This window comes from Myodes glareolus, chromosome 9 (genome assembly GCF_982192425.1).
Source record: "Myodes glareolus chromosome 9, mMyoGla1.1, whole genome shotgun sequence".
Classification (NCBI taxonomy): domain Eukaryota; kingdom Metazoa; phylum Chordata; class Mammalia; order Rodentia; family Cricetidae; genus Myodes; species Myodes glareolus.
The window spans coordinates 49,729,516-49,756,816 of record NC_142034.1 but is presented as its reverse complement, the minus strand read 5'-3'; the positions used below and the strand labels follow the sequence as shown (position 1 = coordinate 49,756,816).

General features: G+C 36.4%; 1 protein-coding gene and 1 pseudogene across 1 annotated transcript; both read left to right on the top strand.

Annotated features, from left to right (window-relative positions):
- Positions 1-9,129: 9,129 nt before the first annotated feature.
- Positions 9,130-10,068, top strand: LOC125400971 (olfactory receptor 1468-like; annotated as a pseudogene).
- Positions 10,069-16,475: 6,407 nt separating this feature from the next.
- Positions 16,476-17,414, top strand: LOC146892991 (olfactory receptor 1468-like). Its single transcript, XM_085694330.2, has one exon. The coding sequence runs from the start codon at positions 16,476-16,478 to the stop codon at positions 17,412-17,414; it is 939 nt and encodes a 312-aa protein (XP_085550456.2).
- The last annotated feature ends 9,887 nt before the right edge of the window (positions 17,415-27,301 follow it).

Genomic DNA, 27,301 nt, shown 5'->3' with positions numbered 1-27,301 from the left:
CGCTGTCCTGATTTCCTTTTTCATATTCTTCCTCCTTCTGCCCCTCATTTGGACCTTGGGAGGCTCAGTACGGTGCTCCACTGTGGGTCTCCATCTGTATCGCCATCCATCGTTGAATGAAGGTTCCCTCTGGTGTTGCCTTCTTTGCTCACGTTTTCTTTCCTTCTGCTTCTCGTTTGGACCTAGGGAGTTAAGTCCAGTGTTCCAATGCGGGTCTCTGTCTCTGTCTCCATCCATCAACAGATGAGGGTTCAGGCACTCTTGTCTATTTCCAATCTCCAGGAGGATAACTACATGATTTTCTTCAGGTTCACCTTCTTATTTAGCTTCTCTAGGATAACGAATAATAGGTTCAAAGACCTTTAATTATGGCTAGAATCCACTTATGAGTGAATACATACCATATTCCTCTTTTTGGGTCTGGCTTACCTCACTCAGTAAAGCGTTTTCTATGTCCATCCATTTGCATGCAAAATTCAAGATGTTATTGTTTTTTACCACTGAGTAAAACTCTAATGTATATATGTTCCACACCTTTTTTAACCATTCTTCTATTGACGGGCACCAAGGTTGTTTCCATGTTCTGGCTATTACAAATAGTGCCGCTATGAACATAGTTGAACAAATGCTTTTGTGGTATGATAGGGCATCTCTTGGGTATATTCCCAAGAGTGGAATTGCTGGTTCTTGAGGGAGGTTGACTCCCAGTTTCCTGAGAAACCGCCACACTGATTTCCACAGTGGCTGCCCAAGTTTGCATTCCCACCAACAATGGATGAGAGTTCCTCTCTCTCCACATCCTCTCCAGTACAGGTTATCATTGGTGTTTTTGACTTTAGCTAATCTGACTGGTGTAAAATGGTATCTCATAGTTGTTTTGATTTGTATTTCTCTGATTGCTAAGGAGGTTGAGCATGATCTTAAGTGTCTTTTGGCCATTCGAAGTTCTTCTGTTGAGACAGAGACCCACATTGGAGCACTGGACTGAGCCCCCAAGGTCCAAATGAGAAGCAGAAAGAGGGAGAATATGAACAAGGAAGTCAGGACCCCGAGGGGTGTGTTCACCCACTGATACAAGGGGACTGATCTAATGAGAGCTCTCCAAGGCCAGCTGGACTGGGACTGAATGAGCATGTGATCAAACCGGATTCTCTGAATGTGGCTGACATGGGGACTGACCGAGAGGCCATTGATAATGGGACTGGGTCTTGTATCATCTGCATATACTGGCTTTTTGGGATCCTAGTCTGTTTGGATGCTCACCTTCCTAGACCTGGAGGTGGGGGGCGGAACTTGAACTTCCCACAGGGCAGGAAACCCTGACTGCTCTTAGGACTGGAGAGGGAGGAAGAGAGGGTGTGTGGGGAGTGGGAGGGTATCGGGAGGAGGGGGGGGAGTGGAAATTTTTATAAATAAATAAATATACATGTAAATTTAAAAAAAAGTAAATAAATTCAGGGATGATCATACTTGGAAAAAAAAGATGTTTATCAGCTGTAGGAATTTCCTGCTAAAATTTTTGGGTTCTTTTGTGTATTCTACCATATCTTATGCAAATAATAATACTAATTTAACCACTGTTTTTCCAATTTGTTTCACATTGATCTGATCTCCTTTAATTGTCATATTGCTCTTGCTAGAACTTAAGTTGATATATTGAATGGAGAGAGTGAACACCTTTTTTTGTTCCTGATTTTAGTAGAATTCTGTGAGCTTCTTTCCATTTTAATATATCTTGCCTATAAGCTTACAGTATATTGCCATTATTATGTTTAAGTATGTCATTGTATCCATGAACTACCTGAGACTTTTACCAAAGGCTTTTCAGTATCTAATGATATTTTCATGTGGTATTTCTTCTTTAAGTTTGCTTATATGTTGAACTACTTTGATGGATTCTTATAAGTTAATTCATCCCTAAAGCTCTGGGATGAAACCTCCTTGATCACAGTGGATGATGCTTTTCAAGTGTTCTTGAATTCAGTTTGTGAGAAAATTTATTGAATAATTAGCATCTATGTGGATAAGTGAAAATTGTTCTATAATTCTCTTTCTTTGTTGAGTCTTCATGTAGATTGGCATCAGGGTGACTGTGGCCTCATAAATGAATTCTGAATTATTCCTTCTGCTTTTATTTTGTGAAATAATTTGAGGAATATTGATATTAGCTCTTCTTTGAAAGTCTGGTAGATTTCTGCATTAAAATTGTGTCGACCAGGACTTTTAGTTTGTTTGTTTGTTTGTTTGTTTGTTTAGGAAACTTTTGATGAAATATTCTATTTTCTTGGGGGTTATAGAAATCTACTTATATTGTTTATCTGACCATAATTTAACTTTAGTAATTAGTTTCTATCAAGAAAATTGTTAATTTATGTTAGATTTTTTAAATTTTTAGAGTAAAGGTTTTGAGGTATGACCTAATGATTCAATTGATTTCCTTTGTGTCTGTTGGTATAGTCCCAGTTCTCTTTCTGATTTTTAAAAATTGGATATTTTCTCTCTGTCTTTTAAATAAGGCTTTGTTTATCATGCTGATTTTCACAAAGACCTAACTCTTTCTTTCACTGACACTTTAGTATTGTTTTATTTGTTGCTATTTTGTTATTTTCAACTCTCTGGTTATTTCCTGCTGTCTACTCTTCTTGAGTGTGATTGTTTCTTTTTGTTTTAGACTTTCAGCTACTTTTCAATATTGTTATGTTGCTAGTATGAGATCTAGTTCTTTATTAAGGCAATTAGGACTATGAACTTTCCTCTTAGCACTGTGCTCATTGCATATCATAAGTTTGGGTATGTTGTGCATTCATTTTCATCGAATTCTAGGAAATCTTTAATATTTTCTTCGTTTCTGCCTTGACCCTGCAGTCATTCTGTAGAGAGCTTTTCAGTTTGCATAACTTTGTATGCTTCTCTGGTTTCCATCTTTGAAATTCAGCTTTCATTTGCAATTGTCTGGTAGGACAAAAGGGTTGTTTCGATTTTCTTTGTATCTGTTGACTTGTTTTGTGACTGATTATGTGGTCAGTTTTTGGAGAAAGTTCTATGATGTATTTAGGTGAAAAGACCTACAGATACATTCTAAGTTCATTTGAGTCATAAGTTAGCCCCAGTATTTCTCTGTTTAGTTTTTTTCTGGATGACCTGTAGATTGGTGAGAGTTGTATGTGGAATACATCTGTTATTAATGTGGGAACTTTGATTTGTGATTTAAACTTCAGTTATTTTTATCCTGATTAATTCCAGGCATGTCTCAGGAGGAATCTAGATGTCATATGAAGTGATAGACTATGCAATAATGTCATTAATAAACATCTCCATCTATAGAAGGGAGTAAACTAAAGAATACAGCAATGGCACTTGAGATACTTCAGCCATGTTTTGAAAATGAATGTTGGCAAATACTCAAAAGATAGCACTGCTTTGAGGAGTGCACAGAATAAGGTGAAAGAGGAAGGCCCAAAAAGCACTGGGTAGACAGCATAAAGGAGGAATGTGGAACCTTGGGTATGACAATAAGCTTCTAGGTCTGCCCAGGATAGGAACAACTGAAGAACCACTATAAATGGGATGCCTATGAATACTTAAGCATTGCCCAGGCATAGATGATGATAATGCTGCTGCTGCTGCTGCTGAATGTTTCTTTTTAAAAATTTGATGCCGTTGTGCTAGGGACATAGATGTTCAGAATTGAGATGCCATCTTGATTTCTCCTTTGATGAACATTAAGTGTCCTTCCCTTTCCAATCCCTTTCAGTTGATTTTGATTTTAAGTCTAGTTTATTAGATATTAGAATGGCCACAACAGCTTGCTTCTTGGGTTCATTATATTGGAAAATCTATTTCCAATAATTTATTCTGAGGTTGTGTCTATCTTTGATGTTGAAGTGTATTTTTATGCAGCATAAGGATGAATGCTGTCTTACATCCACTCTATGAATCTGTGTCTTTTCACTGAAGAATTGAGTCCACTGATATTGAAAGACATTAATGACTAATGATTATGAATTCCTGTTATTGTGTTGTTGGTCATTGTAATTAAAGGCCTTCTTGTTTGCTTAACTAATTTTTCATCTCTAAAATTCACTCAGTTTTTTGTTTTCTTGTTTCTATTTCCATTTTCAGATATTTAACAGTTTTATTCATTTCCTTCACCTGTTTGTGTTTTCTTGGATGTCCTTAAGAGATTTATTCATTTCCTCTTTAGGGGCCTCTATCATCATCATACGATTGGATTTAAGGTAATTTCTTGTGATTCAGCTGTGCTTGAATATCCAGGATTGCTGTAGTAGGATAGCAGAGGCTTATGACAAAAAGCTAGGAGGAAAATACAAGCAGAGATAGTGAGAGGAAAAAGGTGATATTGGGGGAGATGCGAGCAGTCACTGGAGAAACAAGATGTAAAGTAAGAAGCCATGAGCCTTATGGAAAAATACAGAGTAATAGAAATGGGTTAGTATAAATTGCAAGAACTAGTTAATAATAAGTCTGGGCTAATAAATCAAACAGTTTTTAATATAAATTTCTCTGTAATAACTCAGGACTGGGCAGAATGGAAACAAAGTGTAACTTCCACACGTTTTCCAGATTTGTGTACTTGGATATCGTAATTCTATTGCTAATAAGAAAAACAATTCTCGCTCAGGGGCACACACTTTTAATCCCAGCATGAGGAAAGCAGAGGAAGGCAGGTCTCTGTGAGTTAGAGGCAAGCCTGGTTTATAAGAGCTAGTCTCAGGATAGGCACCAAAGCTATACAGAGAAACCCTGTGTCCAAAAAAAATCCTTACAGAGGTTGGAGAGATGCTTAATACCCACATCTGTCAGAAGAGCTATTGGCAAGAAAAGCTCAGTTACCAACATAAATCTTGAAAGCACAAGACTGTTTGAAGAGAACATGGAAGAAAATTTGCATAACAACAATTCAAACATCGAGCTTCTAGGTTTAATTTTAAAGCCTAAGTAAAAATGTCAAGAAGAAGAGCCTGGGGAGATGAATAAGTTGGTTAAATACGTACCATGCTGTGTGCAGGGGTACACATCTTTAATGATAGTGTTGGGAAGATAACTAAAAGAGGATCCTGCATTAACAGTGATGTCAGTCAACCCTAATTGGCAGGTTCCACTACAGTGAGAAGTCCTATCACAGCACCATTGGACAGCATCTGAGGAAAGAACTCCTTATTCTCTCCTGGCCTCCACATGCAAACATTCACAAGGATACCCTCAAAACCTCATGTTTAATGGAGAAAAACACAGAAAAAATTTTGTTCCTAAAATCAGGAATTTCCCCCACTCTAATTAAATACACAGAAACTTGGTTGGTGACGTTTTATTTTTTTCCAGAAGGTTGGGTAGATGTCCTAAATCTTTTGCAGTTACTCAGTCGTGTTGAATTGAGATACTGTATTTGGAAGACGTCCCAGTGTGTGTGATATTCTAAGAACTCATTCTACTTAAAAACTACTGGTGGATGGGATGGAGTGATGGATCAGCCATTAAAATCTAGAATCACAATCAAAAATTTCAAAACTATCCATGGCTTCTTCTGTATTTTTTTTTGGTTTGAGACACTTTAAGACATTATTAATGAAAATACTGTCTGATAACTTTGAAGTGGTTTTCTAGTCAACTTCTTCATTTCTCACTCTAGCAAAGCAGGCTCCAGTCAAGCAGAAACTTGTTCATTACCTGAGCAGTCAATGGGTGTGCATCTTTTCACCTTTTTGTTTTTCTTATGATTGCATGTGTTTATTCCTTTTGTTTCTTGTTTTTCTATCATTTTTATAATCCCCTAAGTGTAGGAAGAAGTGATCAGTAACAATTTGTCTCCAGTAGAAATCCCTGAGGAAAATTGTTCCTAGAAAAGACATGGGTAGTTAGTATATCTTTAATGAGTTAAACAGTATCTGAACTCCTAAGGGATCCAAGCCTTTAAGACCCAGGAATGTTCACAGGAGAATGTGAGTAGGGATAGGGCAGTTATATGATGAGCACACAGGCCACTAGTTCCTGTGCCTGCAAACAAAATAAAGATGAGCAGGATACTGAACCAGAAACTTTGACTCAGCCTCAGCGGATCTGGGTACATTCAGGAAAGTGAGATGTTGTCTTTCTGTCAATTCAGATGAATTTCCAGTGTGATGCAGAAAAATTTCAGGTATAATAGCATTCTTCTTTTCTCGGTCTTCCAAGTATTTATCAGACTGTGAATGTTTTGTGGTCATCATATAATCACTTTCTTGTTAATGACTTCATTACAATTACTCATCATATAATTTCTTCTCGATACCTCACCATTTCAATTCAAGAGTAGTCCTGTGAGTTGGAGTCACTGCTCTAGTGCTTATTGGTTTAATTTCCTTTTAATGTGGGGTCTTATCAAACTCTGAACAATGCCCAACCCAAGATGATGATCAATCTTATCTGTACAAGTTCACAAATCTGTGTTTTAGTGGTCACATCTGTGTTTTCTTCTAAGTATAGTCCATCAAGGAAGACAATATTATCATCCAGGTGTTCATATGAAAGAAAATCTATACAATTGAAATAGTTCTTCATAATCCAAGATATTACACAGGAGTACCAACTGTTAGAAACGTACGCCTTGGTATTTCTAGGTGCTGTTTAATTTGAGAATTGTGGTCTTAACACCTTAAGAAGGCGAGAACTCCATTAACTCATTATTGGTAATAGTTGATGGAAATTTCTCTGGATTGTGATCTATGTACACAAGCCTCTACAACACAAAGGTACTGTTCATTTAAAGGAGAAACAGAAACCAGGGATGGTGGCACATACCTGTAATCCCAATGTTTGGGAATAGTCAGGAGTGTTGCATGTTTCATGCCAGTTTTGAATCCATAAGGAGAGCATCTTTATATGGTGCATGATTATCCCCATATGGTTTACTCCTCTCCCAGGCTAATATGTAATGTTTAAGTGTACAAACTCTGGCTTCAGTTACATTAAACACTGCCAGTCTGTGAAGAAACAAGCAGTCAAACCTGGTTGTTGATTTCAGAAAAAAAAAATGTTGATTACAACTCTTGATGTTTCTCCTGTTTTGTCGGCTTTGAAGCATGTAATAAGTTCATTAACCAGTGCTATCCAGAATCACAGAATGATTTGTGTATGTGTGTGTATGTGTGTGTGTGTGTGTGTGTGTTTCTCTTTGTGTGTGCACATGCATGTGACTTAGGATACTGCATGCATACATTAGTGACTTATGAGGTGAACATGTAAAAACTGTAGAATATTGGGGCTTCTGAAAAAGAGTAGAGGTTATAGACTTCTATCTAAATCAGAAATGAAATTTTTTCTACAGTGTATTGTCCTCGTCCCCTAATTCTTTCATCAGACTGAATGAAGCTCGTTTTAAAGTGTTAGTTGTTTAATGCAAAATTTACAGACTTTTAATGACATTCATAGAATATTTTATTACCAATTAGAATTTGTCCAAAATTGGTATTGGTCTTAATCTACTTGATGTTTTATCATACAGAACATAGTCATCTGAGGGATAACTTAAGTGAAGATTTCAAAATAACTTTTTTCCTTTTTTATTATTCATAAAAAATTTATCCTATTTGTTCTCTGGAACAAATCAATGACATTTGTGGATTAAAGCATATATATGTAACTTGGAGATAGCAATATTACTGAGGAGTGATGCAAATGATTAGCCCTAACACTGTGTGCATTAGATCTCTGATGCTCATTATAGAGTTTAAAATTTAATTATATCTGTTCTAGGGTTTCAATTGAAATGGGGAATTTTCTACCGAAAGTGAAGTTGAAAAAATTTATATCAGTTTGAGCACCAGGCAAAAATATTTCACTGTACAAAGTCATACATCATGATATGTACTGGCCCTAGTTAGAGATTAAGAAAAATTGTAAATAACCAAACAGAATTAAGTCATATAAGATCTCAAATGGATGCAGATTGTAACTTATGTGAAGGTAGCTTAAAACAATTACTAAAGTAATAAGTGTATTGGATACATAGAGTATCCTATGGGACATGGCTGAAGGTCTTACTTAGTTTGGGGAGACAATAAATTTACCTATTTATGTGATAAGGAATACCTTTTACACAAATGGGGATGAACCAAATGATGGGAGAGAAGAGAGAAGGAAGTGAAAGTAAAGCAGATGAGCAACTCTAAAATGGAGGAGGGGAAGAGTTTTAACTCAAGTATTGATGAAGAGAGAAATACAAGTGTCACTGTGAACACATATGGGGATATACCACTGGCACATGTGAGTATACGTAACAGTGTTTGCATCCCTGATAACAGCTTTGTCCTTCTCTTACCCTCAGAGCAACAGTGGTAATGTGAAGAATGAATCAGACAATAGCTGATTGAACACCTCTGTTAGAATGTGTAAATGAAGCATGCTGAAGGAGAAGAGAAGCACCAAGAGACATAAGAACATGGACGTGAACTGTATCATCTTTTGTGTTCCAGTAAAGTCAAGAGGTGATCCTGATATACGTATATAATCTCACAGAAAGGGGTGGATAAAATAGGAGCAGAATGAAGGGGAGACACTGTATGGTATATGACAGTAGTTCAATGTAAAGAGAAATGAAAGGATCAAACTCAGATATTTCTGACTCAAACCTGAATTTCTTTTACTGTCCAATGATAGACTGGAGAGGAGGAAGGAAAGACAACAGAGTGAAGACATGAATATATTTGTTACAGAGACATGATGGTAATCTAAGGCACTGGAATATGTGTGGGTTTTTTTAAAACTTATATAAAATTTTGAGGACAATGTTTCTCAAATTTTTCAATAACATAAATATATAAAAACATCTAACAAATTACAAATGAATAAGCCACAGTTGAGCAGGACGCCGGAGAGAGAAGCATTAGTGTGCTTGGATCTCAGTAGAAAATGCATAGATCTCTCTTGAAAAGAATAGGAGATAGAATCAGGTTAAGAATAAATTGGGAAAAATCATTGATGATTGTAATGTTTACTGACATTTGGAGTTTGAGGATATAGTCACTATAATCATTGTCAGATCTCTTTTTGTATAAAACATACCCCAAATATATGTTCATTTTTTAATATAAAGGATCCTACTTTTTCTCAAGAGGACACTGGATAACAAAAATGATAGTGAAAAATCAAACTGTCACATCTCACTTCATCCTCTAGGGCCTGCCCATCCCCCCAGAGCACCAGTACCTATTCTATGCCCTGTTCCTGGCCATGTACCTCACCACTGTCATGGGGAACCTCATCATCATCATCCTCATTCTACTGGACTCCCATCTCCACACACCCATGTACTTCTTTCTCAGTAATTTGTCCTTCTCTGACTTCTGCTTTGCCTCTGTCACAATGCCCAACTTGCTGCAAAACATGCAGAGGCAAGTTCCATCCATCTCCTATGTAGGTTGTCTGACACAAATGTACTTTTTTATTTTTTTTTGCACACATGGAAAACTTCCTCCTTGTGGTCATGGCCTATGACCGCTATGTGGCCATCTGCTTCCCCCTTCATTACACCAGAATCATGAGCCCCAAACTCTGTGTGTGTATGGTAATGCTGTCCTGGGTGATTAGCATGCTGTATTCCATGGTACATACCCTACTCTTGGCTAGATTGTCATTCTGCAAGGACAACATGATCCAGCATTTCTTCTGTGAAACATCTGCCCTGCTCAAGTTGGCCTGCTCTGACATTTTTATTAATGAACTAATGATATTTATCTTGGGAGGGCCCATTGCTGTTATCCCATTCTTACTCATTTTTGTATACTATGTACAAATTTTCTGCTCCATCCTAAATTTTCATCTGTTCGGGTTATTCACAAGGTCTTCTCCACCTGTGGTTCCCACCTGTCTGTGGTCTCACTGTTCTATGGGACAATTATTGGTGTCTATCTATGTCCATCAACTAATAAGTCCACTGTGAAAGAGACTGTCATGGTCATGATGTACACAGTGGTAACTCCCATGATGAACCCTTTCATCTACAGCATGAGGAACAGAGACGTGAAAGAGGCCCTGATAAGAGTCCTTTGCAAAAAGAAAATATGCCTATAATGGCAGCACTGGAATTTTTACTTAAATCTACCTAATAAATATATTGAAATTGATATTACAAAATGTATCCCTACGATGGAACCAACACTCAAGTATATACATTTTTTATTTGCAAAACACTCTTTTGCAAAGTGGTTTAGGTATGGAACTGACTTTGTTGACTTAGTGATGCCTTCCTCTCCCTTGCATGTGTGGCTCTAAAAGCTTTAGTTAAAAGTCACTATTTTGACTGATCTCTAATATTTCCCAAGATTTTGTAATAGTTCATAAATTTCTGTGTTCATATCACTATAATTCCCATGCTGAGCCCTTTCCTCCAGTGCTTAAGGAACAGAGATATTAAAGAGTCGCTGCTGTGAGACCTTTACAAGAAGAAAATATATTTATAATGCCAAAACTGGGATATTTACTTGAATTCATCTAGTAAATATATTGATACCGATATTACAAAATGTATCCCTACAATAGGACCCCCACAAAACAACATACTCCATAATAATTTCATGTGCAGAGGGGAGTTTGAAAGTAGTTCAGTTAGGAAGTGGACCTTCCTGACTTACTGTTGTCATCCACTGACTTGCAAGTGTGATTCTAGAAAAGCATTAGATAAGAGCCACTGTTGTATCAGGATGTCATTCTTTAGATTTCTTTTTTTCATTGAAAATAAATTTGTCACTGAATTCTGCCTAATGTTTGGCTGTGGGTATCTGCCTCTATTTTCTCCAGTTGTTTTATGGATCGTAACTGATACATAGAGATCACTGCATATACGTCTTTCTGACATGTTTGGTTCTATCACGAGTCTCTAGCCCACCTAGCTTCTGGTTGCTCTTCCCCCAGGAAATGTCAGGGGTGTACTCTCACTCACACATGGGTCTCAGGCTGGACCAGTTATTGTCTGGTCACTCCCATATTTTCTGTGCAGCTTTTACCATGGCACGTCTTGCTGTCAGGACAAAGTACATACCAAAATCTTGCAGTTAGTTTAGTATTCCAATCACTCCACTAGAAATCCTGTTTGGTTATAAGACATGTCAGGTTCGGTCTCCATATCCACTATTACTAGGAGTCTTAGCTATCATCCTAATTGATTCTAGAGTGTTTCTATTATACTATGTTTCTACCCTGCCACTGCATGAATTTCGCCTCTTACCCAAAACACTTATTTAATTATTCTTATATAAGTAACATCACAATCCTTGGAAATGTTTGAGGGGAACTTAAACCTACCATAGAGTCACTTTTGCGTCTTATATTAATCAAAATATAGAGAATATATGCATCATTCTTCTGGAGTAACTGAAACCATTACATTAGCAAGCAAAATGTGGCTGTTTTTCTTGACCAGAGCAGGCAGTACTCTCTCTAAAATACTGGATACATCATTAGATCTCACTTAGTATTTTCACATTCACAAACAAAAGTTACTCATCTCTAGGAGCTCAATAACATTATATCAATAAGGATCAAGATTTCCTGGAGATAAAAATGTGTGTTTCATAATCATGCACAGAACTTCATCAGATGACTACCAAGCTCAGGACTACAATGAAGGAAAGAATTAGAAATGCCATCAATGGTATCACGATCAATGATGAACTCATAGAAAAGGGCATTAGGATGTCATCTCACATATATAGAGAGGAGTTGAGGTAATGGTGGTAGAAGGTATTATCATGGTTTATATAGGTAAGAATACCAAATGTGTGAACAGGCATAGGAACACGGACTGCTTTTCTTTTGGCTTATGGAAGCATTAAATATTCCATCTACTTGCCATATTGTTGTAGAATATCATTTTAAGTTGTGTTGCCTTTGTTTATGTTGCATTTGTTGAACTCTGTGAAGCTGTGTAACTGCGCCTGTCTAAAACACCTGACGGCCTAATAAAAATTTAAAGATCCAACAGTGAAGCAACTGAAAGAATTGGTAGGACTGGCAGGCAGGGAGAGTAAATAGAAGGAGAAATTTGGGAGGAGCACAAAGAGAGATCAAGGAACAAGAGAGGAAGGAAGAGAAATTCAGAGGCCAGCCCCCAAGCTACACAGCCAGACACAGTAAAAAAGGAAAGAAATGGTATGCAAGAAAAGAAAAGGAAAAAACCCAGAGCCAAAAAAAATAGATAGAATAATTTAGATTAAGATAAGATTGCATAAAATAGAACTTATAATTAAGAATAAGCCTCCATGTGTGATTTATTTGGTAGCTGGGTGGCAGGAAACCAAAGGAGTAAAGAAAACAAACAACACCCCATTACTTCCTTTTTCCTTGGCACACATAGGAAGTAGACAGATGAAGTTGAAATTTTCCTAGAAGATTGTGTCTATGCCCGAAACTCTTTAACAGGTAGATAATCATGTTGGACTGAGATGCTATATTTGGAAGCTGCCCCAGTGTGTGTGATTTTTCTGCGATTTCATTCCACTTGTACTTAAAAACTACGGTAGGATGGTTTGGAGAGTTTGAGCTTCCACTAAAGGCAAAGATCACTGGCAAAACTTTTAAAACTATCTGCAGCTTCTTGTGGAAATTTTTGTTGTGTAAGACACTTTATGTCATTACCAATGAAAATAACATGGGCTGGTTTTCTAGTCAACTGCTTCAATTCTCTCTCTAAAAAAGTGGGCTCCAGTCAAGCAGAAGCATGTCCATTACTTGAACAATCAATGAGTATGGATCTTTTCACTTTTTTTAGTTTTCATGGAACTGCATATGTAAATGGAGACTGTATTTTTGTTTCTTGGCTGCCCAGACCCAAATAATCACACAAAACTATATTAATTACAACACTGTTTCACCAATGGCTCAGGCATATTTCTAGCTAGCTCTTACATTAAAAATTAGCACATTACTATTAACCTATGTATAGCATGAGGCTTTGGCTTCCTGGTAAGGTTCTAGTATCTTTCTCCTTCAGCAGCTATATGGCATCTGCCTGACTCTGCCTTCTTTCTCCCTTTATTTAATTTAGTTTTCTATCCTATGCATATTGTGTCCTGTTATAGGTCAAAGCAGCTTCTTTATTAACAAATAGTAATAGGACATATGCGCAGCATACAAACAGGAAACCTGCATCATGATTATGTTTATTTCTTTCATTTGTTTGTAATCTTTAAATTCTACCTTCTCATTAGTGTAGGAAACAGTGATCAGTGACTATAATTGCTATCTACTAGAGATCCCTGAGGTAAATTGGTCCTAGGAAGGAACTGGATAATGAAATACCTTTAATGAGTTATACAGTATCTGGACTCCTGAGGGATGCAGGGTGCCTAAGGCCCATGACTGGCCACAGGAGGATGTTAGTAGGAATGGGCAGATAGGTAATGAGTACAGAGGCTACTAGTCCCTGTGTGTGTAAATAAAATAAAGGTGAGCAGGATCCTGAACCTGAAACTTTGACTCAGCCTTAGCAGAGCTGGGTCCATTCAGAAAAATAAGTTAGTGTCTTGCTGTCAATCTACATGAATTTCAAGCGCCATGCAGGACAGTTTTCCAGGTACAGTAGCATTCTTCTTTGCACTCTCTCCCAAGAATTTATCACATTGTGAATATTTCATGGTCATCATATAACAGCTTTCATATTGATGACTTCATTACAATTACTCATTATGTAATTTTCTCAATACCACACCGTTTCAAACCAAGAGCAGTACTGTGAGATGGAGTTCAGCACACTAGTGCTCAGTGCTTTACTATACCTTCCACTGTGGGGTTTTAGCAGTGTCTGGAGAGTGTTCTACCAAAGATGGTGATCCATTTTATCTGTACAAGTTCACAAATTTGTGCTTTAGTGGTTACATATGTGATTGATCCTAAGAGCAGCCCATCAAGGAAGACATAATATCATCTAGGTGCTCATGTAAAATGATATCCCTTTAATCAAAACCAGTTTTTCTACATAGTCAAAGATGATATGCAGGTATACCAACTGTTAGAAATATACCCCTTAGTATTTCTAGGTGCTGTTTAATTTGATAATGGTGAACTTAACATCTAAATAAGGCATGCACTCACTTAGCCCATCATTGGCAGCAGTTGATGGTGATTTCTCCGGATAATGACCTATGTACATATACCTCCATAACATAAAGATACTATCTACTTCCAGGGGGAGCAGAAACTGGGAATGTTAGTACATGCCTGTAATCCTAGTGTTTAGGAAAGAGTCAGTGGTGTTGCATGTTTGAGGCCAGTCTTGTGTGTGTGTGTGTGTATGTGTGCACATGCATATGACTTAGGATACAGACTGTATAGATTAGCAACTGAAAAGCTGAACATTTGAAAACTATCTAGAATATTAGGGCCTTGGAGAGTAGAGGTGACAGACTTCTATCTAAAGCAAAAATGTAAATATTTTCTGTAATATATTGTGCTCTTCCCCAAATTCTTTCATCTTACTGAATGTAGCTCATGTTATGAAGTTGTTTTATGCAAAATCTGATGATCTTAATGGCATTTATAGAATATATTATTACCAACTATAATATGTCCAAAATTGGTATTGGACTTAACCCATTTGATGTATAAATCAACCATCACAGAGAGTATAGTCAATTGAGAAATAAGTTAAAATTTCAAAGTAACTTTGTTCCTTCTATTTTATAATTTATACAATTTTTCATCCTACTTTTTCAGCAAATCACATTTTGTGGATTAAAGCATATGTATATGACTTGGAGCTATTAGTATTTTGGAACAATGATGCGAATGATGAGCTCTACCACTGCACATTAGATCTCTGGTGCTCATCATAGAGTGTAAAATTGAATGCTAACTCATCAAGTTTTGTAATTGAAATGGGGAATTTTCTACCATTGAAGTTGAAGAAATAATATCAATTTAAACACCAGGCAAGAAAATTTCACTGGACAAAGTTACATATCATGGCAGGTACTAACGCTAGTTAGAGATTAAGAAAATTTGTAAATAACCAAACAGAATGGAGTCGTTTAAGACCTAAAATGCATGTAGATTGCAATTCATGTGAGGCTAGATTACAGCAGTGATTAAAAAATAAGTGCATTGGATACATATAGATTTCTATGAGACATAGATAAATGTCTTACTCTGCGTAGGGCACTAGTAAATTTTGCTGTGTATATGATGAATAATACCCTTTACATATGCAGGAGTATGAATCAAATAAAGGGGGAGAAGTGGGAAGGGAGTGATAGTGAAGTAGAAGACTTTTTTTTCTTTCTTTTTTTTTGTCCCGAGATAGGGTTTCTCCATAGCTTTGGAGCCTGTCCAGAACTAGCTCTTGTAGATGAGACAGGCCCTAAACTCACAGAGAACCACCTGCTTCTGCCTCCCAAATTCTGGGACTAAAGGCATGTACCACAACAGTCCGACTGAAAGGGAAAACTTTTAGGCCCAGCATTGATGAAGAAAGAAATACAAGTGTCGCTGTGACCATAGTGGGATATACCACAGGAATAGGTGAGAAAATGAAACAGTATTTGTTTCCCAGATAGGAGCTTTGTCCTTATCCTCAGAACAACAGTGGTAATGTGCAGAATAAATCTGACAACAAAGGACGGAACGCCTCTTTTAGAATGTGTAAATGATGCATAATGAAAGAGAAAAACAGGGTCAAGAAAATTAAGAACATGGACATGAACTGAACCTGCTTCTGTGTTCTAGTAAAGAAAAGAGGTGATTCTAATATATTGATATAATCACACAGAAAGGAATGGAATAAATAGGAGAAGGCAGGAGAGGAGACTCTGTATAATATGTGACAGTAGTTCAAGGTAAGGGAAAACTAGGTAAAATTCAGAGATTTCTGACACAAACATGAATTTCTTTTGCTTTCCAATGAGAGACTGGAGAGGTAGAAGATTGAGGAATGCTTTGGAAGACAACAGAGTGAAGACATGAATTTCTCTTGTGGCTTTTGGGCCCCTTATCTGTTATACAGGCAGTGGCAAGAAGATTGTTAGTGTATAGCAAAGCAGACATCTGTGTGTTACAGAGACATACACATCTGAGTTTGAAATGGTAATCTAAGGCACTAGAGTATGTGTGTTTTTCTAGAAACTTATATATAATTTATAAGGACATAGTTTCTCAAATTTATCAATAACACCAACATACAAAAAAAGACAGAGCAAATTATAAATGGATAAACAACAGTTGAGCAAGCTGCATGAGAGATAAGAATTAGTACATCTGACATTCAGTAGAAAATGCATAGATCTCTCTTGAAAAGATGGGAGATAGAATCAGATCAGGAAGAAGTTGGGAAAAAATCGTTGTTGATTGCAATAATTACAATTTGGAGTTTGAGAATATAGTGACTGTAATCATCAGATTTCTTTTTGTACAAATATATCCAAAATATATGTTTATTTTTTTTAATTTGAAAGGATCCTAATATTTTCTCCTTAGGATATTGGATAAGTATGATAATGACAAACAAAACTGTCATCTCTTCCTTCATCCTCCGGGGTCTGCCCATCCTTCCAGAGCATCAGCCGCTGTTCTATGCACTGCTCCTGTCCATGTACCTCACCACTGTCATGGGGAATCTCATCATCATCATCCTCATTCTACTGAACTCCCATCTTCACACACCCATGTACTTCTTTCTCAGTAATTTATCCTTCTCTGACTTCTGTTTTGCCTCTGTTACAACGCCAAAGTTATTGAAGAACATGCAGATCGAAGTTCCATCCATCTCCTATGTGGGTTGTCTGACACAAATGTACTTTTACATAGTTTTTGGAAACATGGAAAACTTCCTCCTTATGATCATGGCCTATGACCGCTATGTGGCCATCTGCTTTCCGCTTCATTACACCAGCATCATGAGACTAAAGCTCTGTGTGTGTATGGTAGTAATGTCCTGGGTGTTTAACATATTGTATTCTATGTTACACACCCTACTCTTGGCTAGATTGTCTTTCTGTGAGGACAACATAATCCCCCAGTTTTTCTGTGACTTATCTGCCCTGATCAAGTTGTCCTGCTCTGACATATTTATTAATGAACTAATGATATTTATCTTGGGAGGTCCCGTTATTGTCATCCCATTTTTACTCATCATTGTGTCCTATGTAAAAATTGTCTGCTCCATCCTAAAGTTTTCATCTGCTCGAGTTATCCACAAGGTCTTCTCCACCTGTGGCTCCCACCTGTCTGTGGTCTCACTGTTCTATGGGACAATTATTGGTGTCTACTTCTGTCCATCAACTAACAACTCTACTGTGAAAGAGACTGTCATAGCCATGATGTACACAGTGGTGACTCCCATGCTGAACCCCTTCATCTACAGCCTGAGGAACAGAGACATGAAAGAGGCCCTGCTAAGAGTCCTTTGCAAGAAGAAAAACTCTTTATAATGGTAACACTGGGAATTTTACTTAATTTCATCTAGTAAGTGTATTCATAGTAATATTGCAAATTGTAGTACAATTACAATAATTATAACACACATAAAGATCATACTCCATAACAATTTCATTTGCAAAAAATAGTTTTGCAAAGTTAGGTAAGTAGACCTTGGTGAATCAGTGATTTCATCCACAGCCTCGCAAGTGTAATTATAGAAAAGCATTAGATAAGAGCCACTGTTGCACCAGATTTTCATTACTCAGATGCCTTTTTAAATGAAAACAGATTTTTCACTGAATTCTCCCTATGTTTAGCTGTGGGTCGTTGCATTTATTTTCATCAATTGTTTGATGAAGCCTAACCAATGCATTCGGTATCATTTTATTAACTTTTTCTGACCTGTTTGATTCTATCATAATTATTCAGGACACTGGGCTTCTGCTTTCTCTTCCTCCAGGCAATGTCAGTTGTATGCTCCCTCTTATATCATGAGTCTCACACTGGACCTGTTGATTGGTCACTCCTGTTTATTCTGTGCTACTTTTACTGCAGCACATCTTGCTGGCAGGCAGTAAAACTTATAAATCAAAAAATGCAGTTGCGTTAGTGTCTGTTCCCTCCACTACAATTCTTGCCTGGAATCTTAGGTAGTATTACCCAAATTGATTCCAGGGAGGTTTCATTGCACCATGTTTCTACCCATCTCTGCCTGCATCTAGTTTATTCTCAATATCTATTATATTTTCCCTTCCTATGGAGATTCGTGCATCTCACCTTGAGTCATCCTTGTAACTTGGAATCTCTGGATCTGTGGATTGTAGCATGATTGTTCATTAATTGACAGTTTTGCTTGTTTGAAAGAAAATGGACCCTAGAGGGAGTGACACTATTAGAATGTATGTACTTGTTGGAGTAGGTATGGCCATGTTGGGTTTCCTATTTTCAGGCTGTGCCCAAAGTTACAGTTCTCATCCTTACACCTTCTCATCAAGATGTAGATATCTCACCTCCTTCTTCAGCATTATATCTGCCTGTAAGCATCCATGTCCCACCATGAGCTTAATGGACTAAAACTCTGAAAGTGTAAGCTACCCAAATTAAATGTTTTCCATTATAAAAGTTGCTGTGGTCATGGTGTTTCTTCACAGTAATAGAATAGTAATAGACACTGTTAATATCTACTTACAAGTGAGTATGTACCTTATTTTTCTTTCTGAGTCTGGGTTACCTTGTATAAGTTGATTTTTTTATGCCTGTGGTGATATTTTGTTTGTGACCTAACAAATAAAACTTGCCAAAAGACCAGATTACAGAGCTAAACTACTGGCTAGGCATAGAGGTCAGGCATTGGAGGCATGCACCTTTAATGCCAAGCACTCAGGATGCAGACGCAAATGGATCTCTGTGAGTTCAAGGCAACTCTGGGCTTCACTTGATTGATTTAGTCTCAAAAAGAAACAGAGTCAGGTGGACCATACCTTTAATCCCAATACTTGGAAGTCACACAACTTTGATTCCAGCACCAAGGAGGTGGAGACAGGAACTGATATGGCTGGGCAGAAAAAGGAATATAAGGCAGGAGGAGACAAGAGGGCATTACATTCAGTCTGAGAATTTATGGAGACATCTTGTCTACTTTGGTCTGAGGATTAGGTAAAGGTAAAAGCTCTCTCTAGTGACTGGCTCCTTTACTTCTCTGATCTTTCAGCATTTACCCTGATATCCGACTCCGTGGTCTTATTATTAAGACTAATTAGAATCTATGCAATATCTATTTACATGTTTCATAATGTTATATTTTATTTCTAAGTAGTACTCTATTGTATAAGTGTCCCACTTTTCTTTATCCATTTTTTGGCTGAGGGTGAATCCTGTGGAAGAAAGGGAGGAGTAATTGTGGGAGCCGAAAGATTCAAAGACACAACAAGAAAACAAATAGGATCAGCACAACAAGAATCAACTAGGCAATACTGTCTCATTGCAACTAAATGACAACCAGGGAATCTCCTGTGTCTAACCTAGGCTGTCTGCATATATGTTACAGTGGTACAATTTGATATTTTATGGGACTCCTAGCAGAGGGAGTGGGGGGCTGTTGTTTCTGATGCTTTTTGATTATTTTGAAACCCTTATCCTCCTACTGGGTTGCATCATACAGCCTTAATTTGAGGGGTAATGTCTAGTCTTATTGAAACATGTTATGTCATGTTTGATTGATTTCTGTGGGTGGCCTATGTTTTTCTGAAGGGAACATAGGAGAGAGAGATGGAGAACAGAGTGAGGGAAGGGTCTGGGTAGAGAGGAGGGAGGAAAACCTATTGCCAATATTTAATATAAGAAAGAATAATTTAATAAGAAATTAAAAAGAAATAAATAGATTTTTCTCATAAGACACATCCAAATCACAGTTTCCTTCCTTCCACTACCCTTAACTCACCAGTTCCTCCCCAGATGCACTCCTTCTTCATTTCTTCTTCAGAAACATGCGGATCTCTAAGAGAATGCAAACAGATGTGACAAAAGAAGACACAGTACAAGAAAGTGAAAGCCCTCATATTGAGGCTAGAAAAAGCAAACCAAGAAAAAGGAAGAAGTCCATGAGCAGGCAAAATAGTTAGAGATCACTCTCTCTTTTGAGTCCCCAAAAAACACCAAACCATCTGCCCTAATATATGTGAAGAGGACTTGGTATCAATCCATGCAGGCCTTGTGCTTGTAATTTCAATCTCTTTGAGTTCTGCTTAGTTTATTCAACGGGTCGTCTTCTGGTGTCCTCCACACCCTTTGATTCCCCAGATCTTTCCTCCAAACTTATTGCACAGGGTTCCCTGATATATAAGGAGAGAAAATGGGTGGAGACCTCCAATTTAGACTCTCTCTATACAGAATGTCTGGCTTTCTATCTCTGCAACTGTTCCAATCTGCTTCCCAATGAAACCTCTCTAATTAGAACTAGACATGGAATTAGACTGGGCAGCACATAGTCATTCTGTTGTGGAGTGTGCCTCAAGTTAAACCAAACTTTGGTTGCCTTAAATTCCCACAAGATCTGGACCACCATTGCCTACACACCTTATAGGCGATACAGATTGTAGGTGAAGGTTTCGTGCTTGGGTTTGTATCTAGGCTTCCCTTTTCAAACCCTGCAGAGTTCCATTCTTTCCCAAAGATACTGAGATGTAGGAGTGAAGGCTCCAAGCCCAAACTAGCTCAACCTCTCCATGTTCAGTTAACTATGTGGATTCTGTCTCCTGCAATTGGGGCCCTACCATAAGTTATCAGATGGCTAAATCTGTTCTAGCCTCAGCATGAGTTGTTTGGGGATCTCTATGGGGATTCTTAGGTTAACAACTAAACCAAATGTAATGAAATCCCACCACTGGAAACATTGTCTGACTAGAAAAAGTGGCCAGTTCTGACTCTGTATTCTGCATTACTGCAAGTCTTACTGTGAGTCTTCACCATGGGCACCCTCATAGATTCCAGGAAGCTTCCACTGCACTAGGGTTCTGCATTGCCCTCTTACTGCACGCTAAGGCCAACTGTTTATTCCTGAACTATCTTCCATTATCCCTCCTCCCACACCTGATCCCTCATTACCTACATGTCCCCAGTCTACCCCCATAATCTATTGCATTTTCCCTTCCCAGAGAGATTCTAGCTTTGCTCCTATATTGCTCATTTTCCCATAATCTTCCAGGGTCTGTGGATTGTGGCTTGATTATCATTACTTAACAGTTAATATCTACTTATAAGTGAATACATACCATATTTGCTTTTTGGATATAGGTTACTTCATTCAAGATGAGCTTTTCATGTTGTAACCATTTCCATGCAAATTTGATGAAGTCATTTTTAACAGCTGTGTAATACTCCATTGTGCAAATTGTACTTTTTTCTTTATCTATTCTTCAATTGCTTTCATTTTATGGCTATAATGAATAAACCCACAATGAACATAGTTGAGTAATTGTCTTTGTGATAGGATAAAGAGACCTTTGAGTATATGTCTGAGAAAGGTAAATTTGAATCTTGAAGTAGATTGATTCCAAATTTTCCCCAAATTTTATTATTTTATCCAAATTTCTGTATTGACCTCAATATAATATTTAAATATGAATAAATGATGTTTGATGATTCTATGATGCCCCAAAGCTTCCAAATATTTCAAAAACAAACTTTTTCTAATGTATCCTCCTACTCTCTTTCACCTTTCTTTTTCTTTTTTTCCAAATTTTTAAAAACAATTAGGCAGGAATTCTCTTTGTAGACTTGACTGCATGGAACTTGAGGATGGCCTCAAACTCACAAGGATCCATCTGTCTCTATTTTGCACAAGTTGAGATTAAAAGGATATGCCACCACTGCCCAGCCTTCTTTTTATTTCTGTGTTGTCCATTATGACAGGTACTGATTTTAAAATAAAATTTGAGATCTTCCTGCATAATGATGTTATTTGTGCCATTTTTTCACTCCCTGAAATTATTAACCACCAGCCGTTTAAAATTTACCTACCCAAAATGAAAGAAAGAATCTGGAAGAAAAATAATATTCAATCTTTAACACTATTTTCATTCTCTTCTTATTTTGTCTGCAAAACTCCACATGCAGATATTTCACACTATGTGAAAAATATGCTGGTCAACCACGTTTATGTCACATGAATGGTAAATGTTCTAGTCTCCGTTCTACAAGAGATTTGAACAGCCATGTTATCTAACATTCCCACAACATATGTGCTGCTTTCTCCTTGGCCTGCTCTTCAGCCATCTAGACAACCAAATGCCCTTGTGTGCTTTTAAGACTTATACAGGGAGTTTCAGGTAAATCTTCAAATAAGGCTTAGAAAGCAGGCTAAAGTTAGATCACATTGCCGGAGTCTGTCACCTTACTTCCTGTTAACATAGGCACGGTAATAGTTCTCATGATCAAAAGTAGGAAGGTGAGTATAATATATTTGACATATATTATAGCAAATTTTGAGAAAGTAACACTAGATGACTTTAACTACATTAAATTATTATTATAACTAATTGTTATTGTTAGTTACTGTTAGGATTTAACGCACCTAATTTGTAAGTAAAATTTTACAATACACAAATTTTTGTAGAAGATAATGCTGCCACCTTTGTTTTCAGACATCTCTGAGGCATTGGAATTCATTCTCCTGCAAAAGAGACAAGTATATATATATATATATACATATATATATATATATGTATATATATACATATATATATATGTATATATATACATATATATATATGTATATATATATGGAAGAGTTAATAACAAGTTATTTATTGAGAGTTCCTGGAAAATATTATAATATGTAATTTTAGAATTTATGCCCTGATGTTGCCAGGTTAGTAGTTCTATAACCCTTTTCCAAGGTATTGGAATTCTGCATGAACAATTATACTGCCTATGAATAGCTTAACCAGTTACTCCCCAATATATAAATAGATAAATAGCTTCATTCTTTTGTTATCATTGTTCTTTGCTACATCCTGATAAAATAGCTACATTACCAAGACTTAAAAATACTTTGAACTTGATACAGAGAAAAATATGTCTATCAAAATTGTTGGGAAAATATGAAGCATAGAATTTGGAAAAAAATTTATTCTGGATTTTTCACACAATAGAAAAGAAAAATTTAATTGTGTTAGAAGTGTAGAAAAAGAAGAATGCCTTAAACTCAAAGAAAGTAGGGTAAAAGGAACTACATACACAAGCACACACACACATTCACATACACACACACACAGTAGGAATCAATTGAAATTGAATACCAAATATAAAAATAAGTCAATGAAATAAAAAGATGGTCCTTTTATGGAGTGATTTTTTTTAAAAAAAAGGTTTATTAGCTAACTTAAAAATGAAGAAAAGGACATATGTCATTAGGATGTGAAATGAACATGGAGGCATGCTATATATGCCAATAAAATTTAGAGAGAAATAATAGATGCTGTGAATAAATCCATCCACACATATTGATAGTCTATAGCAAAGCAGCCAATTTCTTTCAACACAAAGCATTTACAATTACGTCAATGGTTTTCAAATATCCCACATTTAGTCTACAAAAATCTAAACTGGAATTACACATAAATCCTGTCCATTCCATAAGGACAAATGGTGAATATGAATTGATGTTCTCTTAATTTCCACCTTTCCCTTAGTATGTTCAGTGGTCATCATTAGCTGTCACATCAGGGCTCTAAGAAAATTCGTCCTAGATAGGTACTGGACAATTACTGTGTCTTTTATGAGATTTTTCCTGGTCTTGGCTCCTCCCGGATCCAGAGAAGGCTAGAAGGAATTAGACAAGTAATAAGGTATTGAGGATGGAGGCTGTTATTTCCTGTGCTTATATTAAATAAAGGTGACCAGGGTCTGAAGCAGTGACCTTAATGCATCCTGAGTAATTCTAGACAAATTGTCAGGTAATGCCTTTCTGTCTTCTAAACTATGGATCTTAAATTTCCAGTTTTGCAAGAGTATGACTGGCAGTTTTTTGGGTATGACAAAATTCTTTGCCATTTACATACTTTGCAATATTTTGTCATTTTGTGGAAATGCCTTGTTCCACAGTTACATTGATAATCATTTTGATGATGATTAGGTTTATGACAATTGCTTACAGGGGAATCCTTTCTCCATTTCAACCTCATAACAGTTCTTTAGAGGCAATGCTAAAGCTCTTAAGTCTTCTTTTAAAACAACTTTAGATTTGGAACATTAGTGAACATTAAACAGATCTCCTAACAAAAAGAGCTCAGAAATCTGTAACTTCAATTAATGCACATACTTCTTACTTACCTATCAACCACAGTATTGACATCACTTGAGTATCCATTTTTAAAGTTAATATTAGCTTCATATCCAAAGTCAGTGTTTTCCAAGATTGCCAGGTGAATTGCATCTATCTTAACTACTAGACACATATCAATGAAGATTCTCATCAGCTATTAATTCAATAATTTTGACTTTAAAAATTGAAGAAGTAAAATTTATTCGATCATCAATAACAATCTTCTAATGCCACCTCTGCTTTGCAATCTCTGCAAGTAAGCCTCTATAAGACATGGTCCCACTCACTCACAGAATAAGAATAATTCTGAGAAACTAGGCACACAATTTCAACTCTATTGCTCTTCCCTTTGTAAACAAACATAACATTCAAGTATTAAACTATCAATGCAAGAGCACTAATGACCACCAACAGCATGGAGACACCAGTATCTAAACTCAGTCAGATAGAGTCATGGAAGGATTTATCACTTCTCTGTGAGTCATTCATTTTCTTCTATTTTTTTTTTTCAGTTAGAAGTAGAACTCAGGGCCTTGGGCAGGCTAGATAGTACCAATGCGATAAATGCCCAGTCTCTGCCCCCAAATCTGTTTGTGTTTCTTCATGACTTCTTTGACAATTATGACATAGACTAGGATTCATAGACAAAGTTATCTGTAAGAATACAGAACAAGACAATGAACTGTTTTAAAAATACAGTCCACACAATTGGGAATTGATAAGTATAATAGGGTCAGAATGGAATATCTGGAAAGAGTGGACATTAGAGTCTCAAATCCAAGGTTGTCTGAGTGAGATTTTTCAAGATATTATAAAATTTCTGCTTTTTCTGGCAACTTACTGCATGAAGGTCATCATATAATAAAGGGTTAGTATTACTTAACCATAGTTTAAATTTAATTACAATTTGAAAATTAATAAAAATGTTAATCATCATCACAGAAATATCTGGAACTATATTTTAACCAAAATTAAACTCAGGAGCTATAACAGTTCCTATAATCATTAACTATAAAGTTAGTTATGAATATCTGAAGATGAACAAAATAGAAGGATAAAAATAATTGCTACTTCATAAAATGTCCATCATATATATTTTACTACATTACTAGAAGTGAAATAATATGAATTGAAGTATAATATTTATGAGCCATTATTATTTTTGAAAAGACCATTGCATCTTTCCCACCTTAATACTTTCCATGTTGCGTCTATAAAGCTAATCACAGAGTACCAAATTTTTATGCTAAAAAGTCAAGTTTAGAGATTATATTCTGGGGAGACTGAAGAAGAGTAATTATTTGGATTTAATGTGCTTTTATGCTTTAAATTTGAAAGAGTCTTTGTCTCAAGCTACACCAAATTCAGGAAATCTTCATGAATACTCAGTCACAATTGGCAAGACTGACCTTGCTGCAGTATGAGGGTGGGCAAGTCCTTTCCTGCATGAAGTTATAGCCTGGTAAAAATAACTGAACCAGTGATCAGGGATAACATTAGCTCTCAAATGAGTACAAGAAGCAAGATGGTACAAGGTCTTAAAGTGTCTAGATAAACAATGAAGCTTCAACTTAGCATATGGCATATCATATTGTGGAAACATAAGTGGGACAATGCACACACAGAGGAGAGCATATAATAGCTACAACTGGTATCGGATCAGAAATGTTTGAGGCAGAAACTTCAACTGAAGCACAGTGTTGCTGAAGAGAAGAATGAAAGTACCATGTGAGTTTATAAGAGGCTATAAACAGTGATAGAAGTTTAGTAATCAAGCATCAGTTGACCATATGATAGCAATTTGCCCATAAGAAGAAGATGGATATGTGAGGAAAGAATCAGCAAAGAGAAGATTTTATTTGCAACTCAAAATGTCAGTGTGGGTTAAACAAATTAAAGAAAATAGAACTTAGACATGAGACATGGGTTTCAATTTAATGCTGACTTCATTATTTCGTGCATAAAATGATGACAACTATTACTAAAATATGAACGGAGGGTTTCAAATAAAAAGATAAGAAGAGGATGCAGATGACATTCTATATACTGTACTAGATTAGGTTTCAAGTTAAGAAAAAAGAAAAATGTAGTTAAACTGATATAATGGATCATGAATTAATTTTCTTACGAGAAATGAGAGACAGGGAGCCAGAAAAGGTTGGAAGAGAAATGAGTTAATTTCTCTTGGGATGCATTGGCCTCAGATGTCCTTAGGGAGAAATACATAGAATATGACTAGTCAGTAATAACATAATTAATCCTGTAGGATAGCTATAACTAACTTTTAATTGGAAATATAGGATATTAAAGTATATATGCTTTCCCTGCATCTCATATAGAATTAAGAGGATAGATTTTATAAAAATCCTTCAAGAAAATTCACAAAACATCTACAGAATGAGTTGTACTACAGTTCCCTAAAATAAGCAGGCAGGAAGGAAAGAGATATGCCAATATGTTGTGCATATCAGAAGCAATTAGTAGTGATTAGTACTACTAATAGTAGACAATTAGAGCATGCTAACACAACATAAAAAGAAGCAATTCATGTTTATAATGACTAAACATATTTGGATGTAGAGATTGCAATAATAGGATGAAAGTAAGATTAATTCCTAAAGATCAGGCAGCATACCATGTATGTCATAGAAACATGTAAGTTTTCACTAGGATGTGGAGATAGAGTGAGGGAGTGTCAGCAGAGTGTATAAAACTGGGTTGGTATATCATCAACTATTGAGGACAGAAAATTAAGTTAAGTGATCAAGGTTATTCCATGCCATAGTGAAGCAAAGAATATAAAAATTACAGAAAATAAAATATATTCTTCCAAAAGTAAAAAAAAAAAAAATGAGTTTGAAGAGTAGAATTCCTTTATCTCATAAAGGCACAATCATGGGGAATAGAGGTCTGAGGCAGTGAATTCCACAGTGGCAGGCTTGAACCAGTGACCTCAACTGGAGCAAGACCAAGGCAGCAACCTCCACAAATAAATAAATAATAAATAAAGCAGAAGAAAATGTCCTAAAAATGGATTTAGGAGAGTGTTTGAGACCCTTAAAGAGGAAATTAAAA